Source organism: Ambystoma mexicanum, chromosome 9, assembly GCF_040938575.1.
Source record: "Ambystoma mexicanum isolate Mex_15411 chromosome 9, UKY_AmexF1_1, whole genome shotgun sequence".
NCBI classification, from domain to species: Eukaryota; Metazoa; Chordata; class Amphibia; order Caudata; family Ambystomatidae; genus Ambystoma; species Ambystoma mexicanum.
Window position 1 is genome coordinate 1,385,350,043 of NC_090931.1, and position 14,964 is coordinate 1,385,365,006.

Genomic DNA, 14,964 nt, shown 5'->3' on the forward strand with positions numbered 1-14,964 from the left:
TTTTTTACAAAACGCAGTATAAAACCACAGGTTAACTCCCCATTTTGTAAAGGTGTAGAATTACATGCACAGGACCCAACAGCATGTAAGTGCTCACATTGGCATTAATAAATTACCCCATATGGGTATAATCCTGTGGGTACTGCAATGGCTCAGGATAAAAAAATAACATTGGGTCTCATTACGAGTTTGGCCAGCAATCTGGTGGTAAATCAGCTGAATTGCCACCAAAATTGATTACTGTTGCTGCCCCTTGGTCACGTGGATTTACCATGGTATTGCGAATGACAGCAAGGCAGTGTTAGTCCCCATTTTTGTAGTCCATATGACTCTATGGGGATTTTTGCAGAACTACCACAATAGTAATTCTGCCAAATATTTACCTTTGGAGTGGAGGATTTACATCCAGCATGTAGATGGAAGTAAATCCTCCACTTTAAGGTCAAACTCAAAATTTTGTGGTGCAGTAAAATTGTCAACAAATCTGTTGCAGCAGAAAAAGTGGTGGTAATGGAATTACCACCACTGTTTTACCTCATCAACAAACTTGTAATGAGACTTAGGGCCTCATTAAGACTTTGGAGGTAGCCATGCCCTTAATAAGGGAATGGCTGCCTCCAAACTCAGGTCTGGGTTCCCTGAATGGGGAAATACTGAGCCATTCCGACCTTGTAGTGCCCAGTATTTCCCCATTCAGGGAACCCAGACCCGGACCATCCCCATTTCCATTTGAGCCCCCATAGGGCTCAATGGGAATGGGGAGCATGCTAACAACGGGCCCGTTAATGACGGGCCCATTGTTAGCATGCTGGGCTGCTCGCGGGACCCGCTAAGGACGTCTGGTAAAACCAGGCGTCCAGAGTGGGTCCCGCGAGCGAACCTTGTAATAGGGTGGTAAGGGGTTAACGCCGTTAACCCCTTACCGCCCACCTCGTAATGAGGCCCTTACTGTTCTTCCAGGTACAGGGCCAAATTCTCAACACGAAAATGATTTGGTACAAAAGATCAGATGTGCTGCTGTCACACTTGCATTTCTATCCACCAAACAGGAATAGAAATGGTTGTACTTTTTCTGTGCACATTTTACAATGACGGACTATTGAGTTGCCACTGTGGTATACAGTCGTGTTGCCTCCAGGTTTTTTGTAACAAAAACATGACATCAAAAAAAGTATTGAAAAATATAGGGGGGGGGCTGGGTAAGGGGATAAATTAGGTAGGCAAGTGGTTGGGATAGGGATACAATAATAGGGAAAGGGGTTTGGGGAGGAACCCCACCAAATATATACATATTTTAATTTGATGAGTTTTTTGATGCAATTTTTTCATAAAGAGTGACATTGAAAGAAAACTGGCGGCAAAAGAACATAGAACCGTCAATGCGAAATATGATCTCAGCGCGCACTGCGGTACTGCGAGCCTGTCATATGAAACTAATGTATGCAAGGTGGCTGCTCAGTGCATCTTTTTCGCTGTCGCTTTGCCACCAAGAAATGTGCAGATCACCCAAGACGACCTGTGACTTTCTTAAAGTGGTGCAATTAAAAACTAAAGCAGATCTTCTGCACTGTTTCTACTTGCGCCCTTTCATGAGAATCTGCCCCGCTGTCTTTTCTAGGGAATATAGGACTTAGGAATGCACAGCAATGCGATGTGCTACTTAATATGACCACCCTGCTGTATCTTCTTCCCTTCGACACGCTCACACTTCTAATCTTGCTGAATGTACCCTTTGAGTGATCCATTTGCCTATCAAACGAGATCATGTTGTGTTCATTTGCATTGTCCCTGTCATCAGGATGTACTATTTTACTCCTTTGTGTGGTGTTTTTCCTAGATTAGATGATGGGCAAGAAAGCTGCTAGAGCATGAAGTGGTGTGCTTCAGAAATAGAGTGATTATACAATCGCCCCTTGTGCATAGTTCTTGGATAGACCTCTGCTATGCTTTGTCCCTGGGATGTGGCTCCATCTAGAGCTCACAGCATGTGGGCCTCATTACGAAGTTGACAGTAAGACGAAGTGACAGTAAGACCAGTGGGTTGCCGCCAACCCCGTAACAACGGCGCCTGACTTCCCAGTGCCAGCGGGACATTTACAAGTCCCGGCAGTGCGGGAAGTCAGGCGCTGGATTTCGTAATTCCCCATTCCGATAGAGTCACATAGGACTCTATGGGAGTGGGGAGACGAAAGCACCGGCACCGTTGCTAACGCTGCCAGTGCTTCTGTGAGGATTCAGCCTACCGGGGCCGATGCGCACGGCAGAGTCAGACCTGTCGGGCGCAGCGGCCCCGGCAGGCAGACTCGTAGTGGGGCGATCTGGAAACAAGGGTGCCTGTAAGCTTACCACCACACTTGTCATGAAGCCCTATATTACACTGGGAGGGTAATTGGAGGATATTGTTGGATACAGAGGTAGCTTCTTAAAGGTAAGCAGGTTTATTCCAGGTGAAGATTACATGATGACACATTTCGTTTTCTGGTTCATATACCCCACCAGGAGGAATCCTGGCTGTCCTTTCACAAAGAATGACGGGCGCTTGAGATGGAGCTCAACAGCTTTATAACAGGGGCAATGCATATGTACACATGTTGTCAGTTGAAAGTCAAATGGATCAGTCAGAGGGTGAATCTGCCCGGCAGAAGGTATCAGAAGCAAGGGTGTACTTTTCTCTTTCCCCTTTCTCCCAGCAATACCTATTGTACAGAAGGTTGTGATTACCCTCGTCTTCTTTGTGTGCAACCAATTACAGTCTTTATGGTGAATGCCTCAGGTGTGGATGGGGGTGAGGGGGAATGTCTGCTTGCTGAACAACGGCTCTAAAATGGTGCATGTCTTTGTTTCCCAAGCTTCCCAAGGGCGGTTTTCCAAGGTCTAGTCTAGCACGTCATTCTCGTATTAGGCGACTCCCTACGTAAGGAGCAATGGCTGCAGATTCTGTTCCTGTTCCCAAGGTGAACTAGAAAAGTGTTTTGTGAAGTTTATAAAGTTGGGAAGGGAGCTGTGGCTTGTAGAGGGACGGTTTAAAGTAAGACTGGATTATCTGTGTGAGCATAACCATTCGCAAAGCCATATACCTACATTTGGATTCTACCTATGTGTTATTCCCAATGAATCCCTGTTTGTTTATATAGGTGAAGATCAGCACACATGTATTCTCCCCTTAACACAAGAGGTAGGGAGCAAGACAGTTAGATGCAGAGCCAGAGGCACGTGCATCGAACACACAATATGTTATGCTCCAACAGACAAACTGTCCCACATACAAGACTGGGGCAAAACACAGACACCACCACTGTACAGCAGCACATGCACAGGTCAGACATCCAATATTACATCTCGAGCAAGAGCAGCAGGATATGATACGTTTCCCTTCCTTATCCGGCAACAAAGTAGTGGTACATGTAGAAACACTGTGGAAGGTGCACACAAAGGGGCAGCACACACAGGTGAGGCATCACACATGGGATGGACATGTCAGCCAAAGGGGGGGAGGGGGTAGTGGCACATGTTGTCACACATGAGATGCATTTGACAGTACAAGACAACAGGCCTCATTACGACCCTGGCGGAAGACCATGGTGCTATTAGCCCCATGGTCCATGCCAGTAACTTACCGACTTTGCCATGGAGGAAGGGGGATTTACCACCCCATTACAAGGTTGGCGGGGCGGTAATTCCCCCTTCCTCCATGGCCCTTCCCCATTTCCATTTTTGCCCCATAGGGCTCAATGGGAATGGGGAAGGCGCTAAGTACGGTGCCGCAAATTGCGGCTCCGTACTTAGCACCAAGCTCCCTTTGCGGGTCCCTACTTTAACGGCTGGTCTACACCAGCCGTTAAGGTCGGGTCCCGCAAAGGGACCTCGTAATTAGGCGCTAATAGGTTAACGGCGCCGCATCCTTTTACGGCACCGTTAACCAATTAGCGCCTGGGTCGTAATGAGGCCCAACGACTATCCACAGAGGATGAAGTATCATCACAAGAGTGTGGCGAGAGAATCCATGTTCTCTCCACACGGAAAATAAATTAATTGAATGCAGCTGACAATACAAAACAAAGAAACCATGCATGCAACAAATTTAAAAAAAACTAATACACCAATCTCTTCAGAGTAAGTAAACATCATAACATCACAAGTGGTAACTGACATTAAAATGCGAACAGTACACAAAGCATACTCTCAGGCAGTGATTTTCAAACTGTGGGACTGGGCCTTTGTGGGCCCGTAGGATGGCCGGGTGGGGAGAGGGGTTTAAAAAAGCTGTTAAAAAGGGAGTGCGGTGACTGCGTTCAAAAGAAAATGTAAGCAGGTATTGAACCTGTGGGGGCCACGCAAAATGATTTATACTCAACGTTGGGCTCTACAAACATAATTTGTCTTAGGGGACTCGGGATGAAAAGGTTTGAATACCACTCTGGTCAACATAAGGTTAACCTGTGGAATGGGTGTACAGAGGTGAATAGTTGTAAGAATGGAATAAACACAATTGAGGCGTGGGAATGTCTGGGCTGGCGTGGGAATGCCTAGGCTGGCGTGGGAATGCCTGGGCTGGCGTAGGCAGCAACATGTGCAAGGAGGAAGCTGGTGGCAAGCAGGCTCCCAGGTGGGCAGAGGGATTCCCAGTGCTGGAAAGAACCGATGAGGTAAGTGCAAGACTCAAGCTAAGTGAAATACTGGTGAGAACCAGAAACCCTGGCTGGCACAGGAATGTCAAGTGCATGGAAATGCTACTGTGCTGGTGCAGGCCAGCTCATAACGTATCAGGTGGATAAGCCTGAAAGATGGGGCACTGGTGGGAACCAGACTCCCAAGTTGGCATAGGTATGCCAAGAGTCTGAAAAAAATGCCACTACACTGGCAGTAACCAGTCCAAAACCTGTATGGTGTAATGTCACTGAGGGCCATGAACGTGCACATATGTGTGGAGAACATAAACATGTGAAATGATGCATGTTTGTATGTACATACGTGATGTACATCCGATGTGTAGAAGGACGGGTTGGGCCTCATTACACGGATGGTGGAGAACCATGGCGCTATTAGCGCCATGGTTCATGCCGGTAAAATACCGGCACCGCCTTGGCGGAAAGGGGAATTACCGCCCCATTCCAAGGTTGGCGGGGCGGTAATTCCCCCTTCCACCATTGCCCTTCCCCATTCCCATTTTTGCCCCATAGGGCTCAATGGGAATGGGGAAGGCGCTAATTACGGTACCGCAAATTGCGGTACCGTAATTAGCTCCCTGGGTCCCTTTGCGGGTTGGTTTTTAACGCCAAATACCCCAACCCGCAAAGGGACCTCGTAGTAAGGCGGTAAGGATTTACCGGTACCGGTATTTTACCGGTACCGGTAAATCCTTACCGTCATCCGTGTAATGAGGCCCATTAGCTAGTGGGCACTTTCAGTGCATTACAGAAACCAGAAGTGACCATGAACGCGGCCACCCAGTCATGAACTGCAGCCAATTGACATCATGACCAAATGCGGTGCCATACAAAATAGCATGAAGCAAAGGGGCAGCCTTGCAGGCCTGTGTAGCAGGCGGAGGATAACCAGCAGATGCAAGGCATGGCAGCGAATGGTGCACAACCTTATGCAGGCAAACTCATTATACATTCCAAGCAGGTGTAGGCCGAATGTGCAGTTAAACAGCCAGTAGATGAAACAATGATGGCGGTGAACCTACACTTCTGCACACTAAAGATAGAACTTGCAGCAAGCAAGTGAACAGTTCATGCAAGGAACATTGCAGGTCTTGGCAGAGAGAAAACATTGCCACTGTTAGAGAGCGTCAGGCGCTGCTATGGTAACCCAAGGAAATAGCAGCAGCGAAACAAAGAAGTCGGATGAAGAAAACAAAGCAGGTGGAAATCTATTTAGTTGAATGGCATAAAGCCGCAGCAATGAGAATGCGGAAGGGGCCACTAAGGTGTTTGGAGGAAGTAAGCAGCGAAGAAGGAGGCCAGCGGGACGGTCCCATCTGTGTGAGAAGGTTCCACTCAGCCACAGGAGCCGTGAGGAGGAGATCATGTGGACAGAAAGGTGGGAGGAGAAAGGGAAGGAAGGAGGAGGCAGAAAGGATGGAGCAGTTGGGAAGGGAAGCGGAATGGTCGCCCGGGAAGCGAAGCATGAAAGACTGGGAAATGAAAAGGTTGTTTTAAATACTTAAGTGGCTGTGCTGTGTCATTGAAGACTTCGTTTAGGCCGTGTGCGACACAGTCAACACTGATACGCCAGGCATACTTTCCAACCGAGTGTGGAAAGAGGTAAAGAGCGCCATCAAGATTCCCCCCCCATTCCCAAGATGCCGTCACAATATCTTATGCTACATTAGTAATTGCAGTCAACGGACGATTCATCGCTCAACCCAAACAAGATTATGAACGATATGCATCCAACCAATGCTGTTAACTACCACATAGATTCATATGTTCTCTGTTTACAAAAGAAACTCACCAACTGCCAGTTTAATATGCTCTCTGATGAGGAAGCCATCCGCTTACGCATCATTTAGGGGTGTACGCCCTCCACCTTTTGTAAACACCACCTAAAGAAGCCACGACCATTCACATGTCCTAGCCAGAATATATGTTAGGGTCGACACCCAAGCTGCTGCCATAGAGATGCCTAAAAAGGGGGATGTTGTTGCTGCCATATACTCCCCCCCCCCTCAGTCTCAAGACAGACCATCGCTTTCAAATGATCCGTTGTTAACGGTGCCGGTGCTTCATGTTCCCCATTCCTATTGAGGCCTATGGGTGGTACCGGGAAGTCAGGCACCAGTAATACATTACGGGTCCAGCGGCAACCTGCCGGATTTACCAACACAGTTACCACCAGACCCATAATGAGTCCCATATGTCTGTCAAGACCAGTAGGAAGGCCCTACTGACAGTTCCCTACTCATAATTGCAAGCGTTTTTTTTACCAGCCCCTTAGTTTCTAATCTCATGTAGGAAGGGTTGTTCCATATATGGGCCATGTTAAGTGACAGCGACACTTTTTAATATGCTGTAGCAAAGGCAGTGCTGACCATCCTCCTGTGCCATGATGTCTTTGAGCGATTCCTTAAATTTGAGGAGCACCGGAGAGGTCCATGCACATATCCAGTTTAGCAAAGGTTTGACGGCAATTATGTCAGCAATTGATCTGACGCCCGTTTCCAAATGGACTATGATATTAGGGCTCCTTGGGTGAAGTTAGAGTTGTTTTTATAGTTATTTTTTGTTTTCCGCTATAGCTAGACTTGATGTCTTGACATGCCCCCAAATCTCCACCTCCCACAGGTTGTGGCAGCTCTAACCTGTGCTTTGAATAGTTCCATGGCTGGTTTAACAGCTCCATTGCCTTGTCTATAAGTGACCCTAAATATAGCACCATCATTCCTTTCCATTGATATCTTTACTTTAGCTAGCTGGCCTGTCCATAGGAAATCCTCAGTAAACCCAATTCCCAAATAGTCACAGGTCCTGACTTGTTCAAGTTTCTTTGACTCAATACAGTCTTCTGATCTAGTGCTCTTTGTATGTTTAGGACACAGCGCCATGGCCTTTGTTTTAGTGATGTTAATTCCCAGGTCCATATCCCTACATTTATCATTAAAAATGGTCACTGATTTCCTACGTCTGGAAGGGTAGTCGGTTGCAAAACCGCGTCATGTGGAAAGAATAGTCTTGGGAGGATAGCTCAGGGGCAACATGCTCGCCTAGGAAGCAAGACGACACGGAGCAACACAGGTTTGATCCCTGGGTCCACCCTTAGAAACCTCTGGGTATTAAGCGCGTTATAAATAACCTATCATATCAAATATCATAGTGCTGGTATCTTATCTTGGCCTAGTCTGAGGGGATCAGTACTCGATATTATAAGAGCATCGATAATCTAATTTCCGGCACCTTTATTAAATGGCAAAGTTAATTTGCCTGCAAGGCCCCAGATAACCACTCCTTGATTGTTCCAGAACAATTGCTATATGCTCCCTAACACATTTTCAGGCACTTCCTTATCTTTAAATACTTGCCAATGTTTCACCCTGGGAACCCCGTTGAATGCAGTCCTCAGATCAATGAAGAGAGCGTACAGGCGGGTCTTCCTTAAGGTAGCGTATTTCTGTTTGACAAAGGATAGCCAAAATCCTTGATCCACCTTGCCCCTTCCAACTTGAAAGCCCACCTGTAGGTGGCTTATAATGTTATTCTTTATGACCCATTCTTGTAACTGATTCTGAAGTGCCTTAGCAAAGATCTTCCCTGTTGCATACATACAGGAGGGAAATTGGGTGGTAATTCACCAGATCATCTCTCCCCCTCTTTTTATATTTAGGCACTATTTCAGCCCTAGTCCAGGAATCTGATACTTTATCCGTTAAAATGCATGCCTTAAATTAATGGTGCAGGATAGGCACCCAGATAGTAGGCTCTGGCTTAAGGTTGTCGATCGGTACTCTATCGCGCCCTGGTGCTTTAAATTCCTTCTAGGAAGAGAGCACTTCTCATATTTCTGCTGTTGTGAAGAGTCTGATCTCAGGTGGAGGGTCCTCTCCTGCTGTGGCAATGCATGATCGTTGGGTTGGGGAGGGAGGTTTGACTCACAGTAAAGACCCCGAAAATGGTTAAACCAAGGATAATTAAGGGTTATTTCAATGTGAATATTAACTGATGCAAAATAATTGTGTATAGTACAGTTGGAATAGCATAAATGTGAATACATGGTGTAGATGGGAAGCAATACAAATGGTCAGTAACTTGTTAGGGTGCCTTTTCAAAGAGCATGGATGACTGAATCACGGTAGATAAATTGAGACTTCAGGACTTGGTGCCTTTACATGCACACTTTATGCACCACTTGGTTTGCAGAGGTGGGATGCTCAGTGGGATTGGGTGTGATAAGATGGGATGGGAAGTACTAACAGTAACTGACAGCCATCTTTTTTAAAATAGAACACCATAATGGACTGTCTCGATTAAGTACAAAGAAACCACTAGGCTGACATCATTAGTTACACCACGACATAGCGGCGTTAGTCATGAAGAATACTCGCAGCCCTGCACAGCATTACACAAGCACACATTCGCTTAGACAGTTCTGTAGGTAGAAGACAGATACATATACATCATGTCAAATCTTTTATTATTTTTCTGATTAGCCAAATGCAGTAACGCAGAAATGCAAGACAACAAGAGATCTTGAGAAAGCTTGCAGATGCTTATGCCAATTAACCCTATGGGACTACAGGAGTATATATGGAGTCTAGTAGGACCACTTACGGATAATCTATAGGAAACAGCATAATACGAGAATGAACATCACATAATAAGTCTAAGGAAAATTACAGAAGGCCGCAAGCCACAGAACGCCAGACAGCAGGAGCAGGCTCAAGCTGCACGAAGCTCAGATCGAGCACACAGCCAAGGTCAGAGATAAACAGTTGCATTCCAAACTCTAGACAACAAGGGACCTTCTGCATAAAAATAGACTACATCCTCATAGATGCAGACCCAAGAGCCAAACTAGACAATGGGCATTCAGCCGTGGTGGGAAGACAAGCCGTTCTCAGCAGCCCAGACAGAAGGTGAAACATGTGACGCACTCTCTTAGGCAAAGGTGGTATACTACCAGATACAATTCAGACACATAGTCGTTTCACATCACCTTGAAGAGGTGCACAGAGTGCTAAAAACCAAGTTGGGTCCCAGAACTGGGGAGACAATCTCCGGCCAATCACAAGACAGAAATACAGGGGTGGATGGCAAATCGCAAGGGCCAATGGCAAGACCACTACTCTGCAACAATGTAATAGATAGTTTCTTGGGGACAGTACAGGCTGCCACCTGACATGTGAGGGCCAGTAGAATAACCAATATAGGGGATATTCATATGGGTTACCACTCTCAGCACCCAATCAGCAGTGGGTATAGGTTTTTGGGGAAGGGCCCAGGTGATGACGACATACAGCAACAAAACTGGTTAGCACGCATTGTAAAGTTGAGATGTACTGGAGAATCCTGTTTGTATTGTATGATCCCTGTAGGTTTTTTGTAATAAACCACAGTACTGGCTGAGTCCTCTGTTCATTCTAGGGAAAGGGTTGTTTGTTCTATCTATCTATCTATCTATCTATCTATCTATCTATCTATCTATCTATCCATCTATCTATCTATCTATCTATCTATCTATCTGATTCTTATATTGCGCCAAACACCCATGGACCTCAAGGCGCTCCCAAGACAAAACAACAATGAACAAAAAGCAATTATCAGAAGGTGGAATCTAGGTAGTGGACTGAGGGAAAGGCCTAGTCAAGATCAAAAAGATGTGTTTTGAGTTATTGCGCCCTTGAGAGTCGTTTTTAATCCCCAGACAACCACTGGCATACCCGGGAACCATCCCAACAAGTTGTTAGCAGAGTCGATGGTTGAGCTACGCTAGTCCGGCACGAAGCCGACTCCCCCACTACAAAGCCTGGAGGGTTGTGGGATGCCTCGTGGGTTTCGAGATGACAGGGAAAGCGTGCCCGTGCAAACTCCCCCACCACAAAGCCTGGAAGGTTGTGGGATGCCTCGTGGGTTTCGAGACGACAGGGAAAGCGTGCCCGTGCAAAGGCCTTCAGGAGCCAGCCTGGGAAATGTCCTGCCCGCGGTCCGTGAGAGGTCCAGCAGACCAGAAGAGCCGCAAGGCAGCTTTGGGGAACACGCCAGCCGAGCAGCATCAGCAGATCATGTATTGACCCAGCCACACAGCAACTAAGGGGAGTAACAGGGGTGCAAGGGCAGTATCGAGCATTGTTGAGTATTGTCTAGTATTGTCAAATTTAGCAGGGACAGGAGCGGAGGTAGATGTCTTTTTCTGTGGTTAGGGCACATTCTGTTTCGAGGTAAAATGTTCTGGTGAACAACCCAGACTATTGACTCGAGGGGACGGATGACAGAAGTTATGTATATATTGGATTTCCTGTGGGTTCAGTGTTTAGCTTGGGTTATAGATGACGATATCCCTGTAAGGTTTAGCAAAGGGAGCTGGCCTAGATTGCGGAACATGATTTGTCTGATTAAGTCTTGCAGCGGCAGTTACCTACAAGGCGACGCTATAGGTACAGATAGAACACAAATAAACATTGCTATAATCTGCTAGGAAGCAGGAAGACAGCTGTGGGTGTGTGTATATTTTTGGGGCAACAGGGTTCTAGCATTGTGCGCGCTGTGAGTGTTTTGTAGCACTACCTTGCTTAGTGAATTGGTGACGTCACCCGTAGGTTTGTGCATAGGACTTGGAGAGCACGAGCTGTTGTGGACACAATGTTGAGAAACTTTAGATTGATGGGGGAGGTTGTCCAGTGGCGGTGTGCGGATGGCTCATGCGCAAGATTTGTGGGTGTGCCTCCGGATGCAGAGAGTTGTGCGAGTGTGGTGCGCGTAGCACGCCTGACAGGTTATTGTGGAGCCAGAGAGGCTCGAAGTAAACTGAAAGAATTGCCATTACACTGTGTTTCTCCCCTAACAGCGGATTGTCAAGTAAGAATAAACACAATGGGCCTCATTACGACCTTGGCGGAGGTCCATGGTGCAATTTGCACCATGGACCATGGCGCAAAGCTGCCAACTCCACCATGGGGCTTGGCGGATTTACCACCCCATGCCGACCTTGGCGGAGCGGTAAATCCCCAATCCCCATTTTACCCTTCCCCATTCCCATTCTTGCCCCATAGGGTATAATGGGAGTGGGGAAGGAGTTAATTACGCCACCGTAGAGTACGGTGGCGTAATTAACAACGAGGTTCCTTACCGCCATGGAGTTTACCGCCTGCAAAAAGCAGGCGTAAAACCCTCCATGGCGGTAAAAAATCTCGTAGTATGGCGGAGAGGTACGCCATGCACTGCGCTGGCGTAAAACCCTCTCCTCCAAGGTCCTAATGAGGCCCAATGTATCAAGGGAAGTGTGGGGGTGACATGCAGAATGGACGAAAAGCAGCAAGGGTAAATTGACTAAACCAAGGCCCCAGTGTGGAAGTTTTTCCAAGGATGTGCAGCTAACACTACTGACACACTTACAGGGGGAAGACGTTAGCAAACCACATGGCTATATTCGAGTTGTGAAGGATGTTCTAGGAGGGCAAGGGGGATGCGTTGAGGTGTCAATGGATGCTGAGCCAGCAGGAGGCACAGGGGCCAACGCCTCAACCCTGTGCTCCCTCACCCGCTCCTGAGAGCAACTAATCTGAGGACACAGACGATGAACAGGGGATGTGCCCACTATGGGAGCTAAAAGCAGCAGAAAGATATTCAAACCCAATATTTAAGCCACCACCATATACCAAGGAGGAGGGCGAGAACGGAATGGGGGATTAGTGAAAAAATACAGCGAGCATTGAGGTGCAGAGGATCACAAAGGAGGAACTAGAAGGCATAGCCACAAACAAGTGGGTTGGGGGACAGATTCTCCTAAAGCTAGATGGAAAGACAACGGGAGAGGCAGCAGGGGCAACCAAAGAAATAGGGGACCTTTAGGGCAGCAGTGAAGGAAAGGACTGGGCCGAAATAATGGAGGAAGTAGACATAAGAGAGAGGGAAGCAGAAGAGAGGTGCAAAAGAGCGCACAGAGATAGGCAAAAGGAAGAAGAGAAGAGCAGGAGCAGCGAGAAAGGAGGGGAATGGGGCACGCGTCAAGGGATGCTGAGCCAGCAGGAGGCACAGGGGCCCATGCCCCCAACCTCCGCTCCCTCACTCGCTCCTGCGAGCGAAACCTCCAAGGACAAAGACGGTGAGCAGGGGATGTACCCACTACGGGAGCTAAAAGCAGCAGAAGGATATTCAAACCCAATATTTAAGCCACTGCCATATACAAAGGAGGAGGGACAGAAAGGAATGGGGTGCTAGCAGTGAAGTGCACAGGAGCACAAAGGAGGGGCTCGAGGGCATAGCCACAAACAAGTGGGTAGGGGGACATATTCTCCTAAAGCTAGATGGGAAGACAATGGGAGAGGCAGCAGGGGCAACCAAAGAAATAGGGGACTTTAAGGGGAGCAATGAAGCAAAGGACCCGGACAAAATAATGGAGGAAGTTGACAGAAGAGAGAGGGAAGCAGAAGAGAGGCACGAAAGAGCATGCAGAGATGGGCAAAAGGAAGAAGAAAAAGAGCAGGAGCAGCGAGAGAGGAGGAGGAAGGAGCAAGAAGATATTGAGAAACGAAGGGAAGCAGATGAAAAGGAAAAGCAAGTATTAGTAGATAGGGAACAGAGGAAGTGGCAGATAGAGCAGATTATGAGAGTCTGCAATCAGAAGGCGGAGGAGGAGGAGTGCACGATCAAAGACATAAGAGCACGATGGGCACTGGGCACGGGAGACAGCACGAGCATGGGGGAAGAAGGTAGGTGAGCGGAGCCAGACAGCAAAACCTTGCCAAGCAGAACAACTACAGTATAAGACAGAATGGGCATAGGGTCTTATGGGGATTGGGGTGGCGTAGACTTTATCGACTTCAGAGGGAAGCCTGGTGAGGACGCAAACTCTTGAAGACTGAGCTTTGTGGGCTATTTTTGCAGCGATATGGAGACAGATTCGGAAGAAGATGCAGGGGGAAGTGGGGACGAGAAAAGAGGGCGATCGAATTATAGGTCTCGGGGGGACAGCGCGGAAAGGATTGTGACATGACAAAGGGGTAGGAATACAGGGACGACTAAGGTGACAAAAATGTTCCTTTCTTGTTGACACAGGGGTGACTAGGTCCTGCTTTCAGTAGGGAATTTACAGGTTTTCAGGCAATGCCATGAATACAACAGGATTCTCCAGGGCTACGCAAGTGGTTCCTTTCCGAGACAATATTTCCCTTTCTATAGGGTAACACAATGTATCTTTGCCTTTACTTTACTCTCGACAGGCACCTTTAAACATACTGGGGAGATACATTATGAACAGACTTAACATGATGATTTCATTCAGGGACAAGGGAATAGTGTGCTCCACACCAGGCATACATTTTCTCAAGCATATTGTGGACGGAAGGTACAGAGGGGGTGTCAGTGGATGAGGAGCTGTTCCAATACAGGACTGAGATTTCAATTGCATGGCTCCCAGCTTATTCCAAATTAGTATTTATTCAGACCAGAGATACCATTGGATGAGGCAGAAGGGACTGTAGTGCCACTAGAATTGAAGGCAGTGATTGTGGGGGATGAGTGGATAGCATTACAAGGGATGGACAACACAAGAAGATCATGGCGAAAAGTGAAGGATACAGGTTGACCACAGTGACAGATGAAGAACTTCACGCTTCGAAGCATTTGTGTATAGGCGCGTTATAAATGTCATATCATATCATAACTATTCAGAGACAAAAGATCAGACCATGATGGGGTTCAAAATGAGGGTCACATATTGGATTAAGATACATTACAGAGAGGTACCATAGAGGATGGCGATGGTGCTGAAAGCACCACCGTCTTTCTGCAAGGAGGATCTGGCCAATGTGCCCAGCATCTCAAGGACCACTAGTCCCTATGATGTGGGGCTTTTGAAGGGGATGTGAGGAGTGAAAATCAAGCTGAAACCAGGAGCATTTTTACCCAGAGTCAAACAATACCCACTCTCAAGGGAGGCAGATGAGGGCATTTAGGAGACAATTACAGCACTAGTGAAACAGGGCATTCTAGTACCATCAGGATCACCATGCAACACAGTTGTGTACCCTGTTAAGAAAGCAAAAGGGAGTCATGGTGTTTTATATAGGACTTACACCCTCTTAATCATATATTGTGGAAGCAGAAAATCCTTTAGTCCCAAAACCATTGACAATTGTGTGCAGCATTCCAGTGGAAGCTGCCTCTTTCATGGTCACAGACTTGAATAATACCTTCTTCTCTATATCACTACACCCAGACTCGCAAGCCTTGACTTCCTTTCTGTGTAGAAACAAGAAGTGGAAATATACAAGACTTCCTCAAGGGTACTGTGAATCACCCTCCGTAT

The 14,964-nt window shown here is 47.2% G+C and overlaps 1 protein-coding gene across 1 annotated transcript; it reads left to right on the forward strand.

Moving 5' to 3' along the window:
• Positions 1-12,972: 12,972 nt before the first annotated feature.
• LOC138487472 (complexin-2-like) lies at positions 12,973-13,374 on the forward strand. Its single transcript, XM_069613992.1, has one exon. It carries the CDS (start codon positions 12,973-12,975, stop codon positions 13,372-13,374), a length of 402 nt encoding a protein of 133 aa, XP_069470093.1.
• Positions 13,375-14,964: the final 1,590 nt, after the last annotated feature.

Excerpts from the sequence above, each read along its gene's own strand:
- LOC138487472 (XM_069613992.1), top strand. The coding sequence starts at position 12,973 with ATGGGAGAGGCAGCAGGGGCAACCAAAGAAATAGGGGACTTTAAGGGG.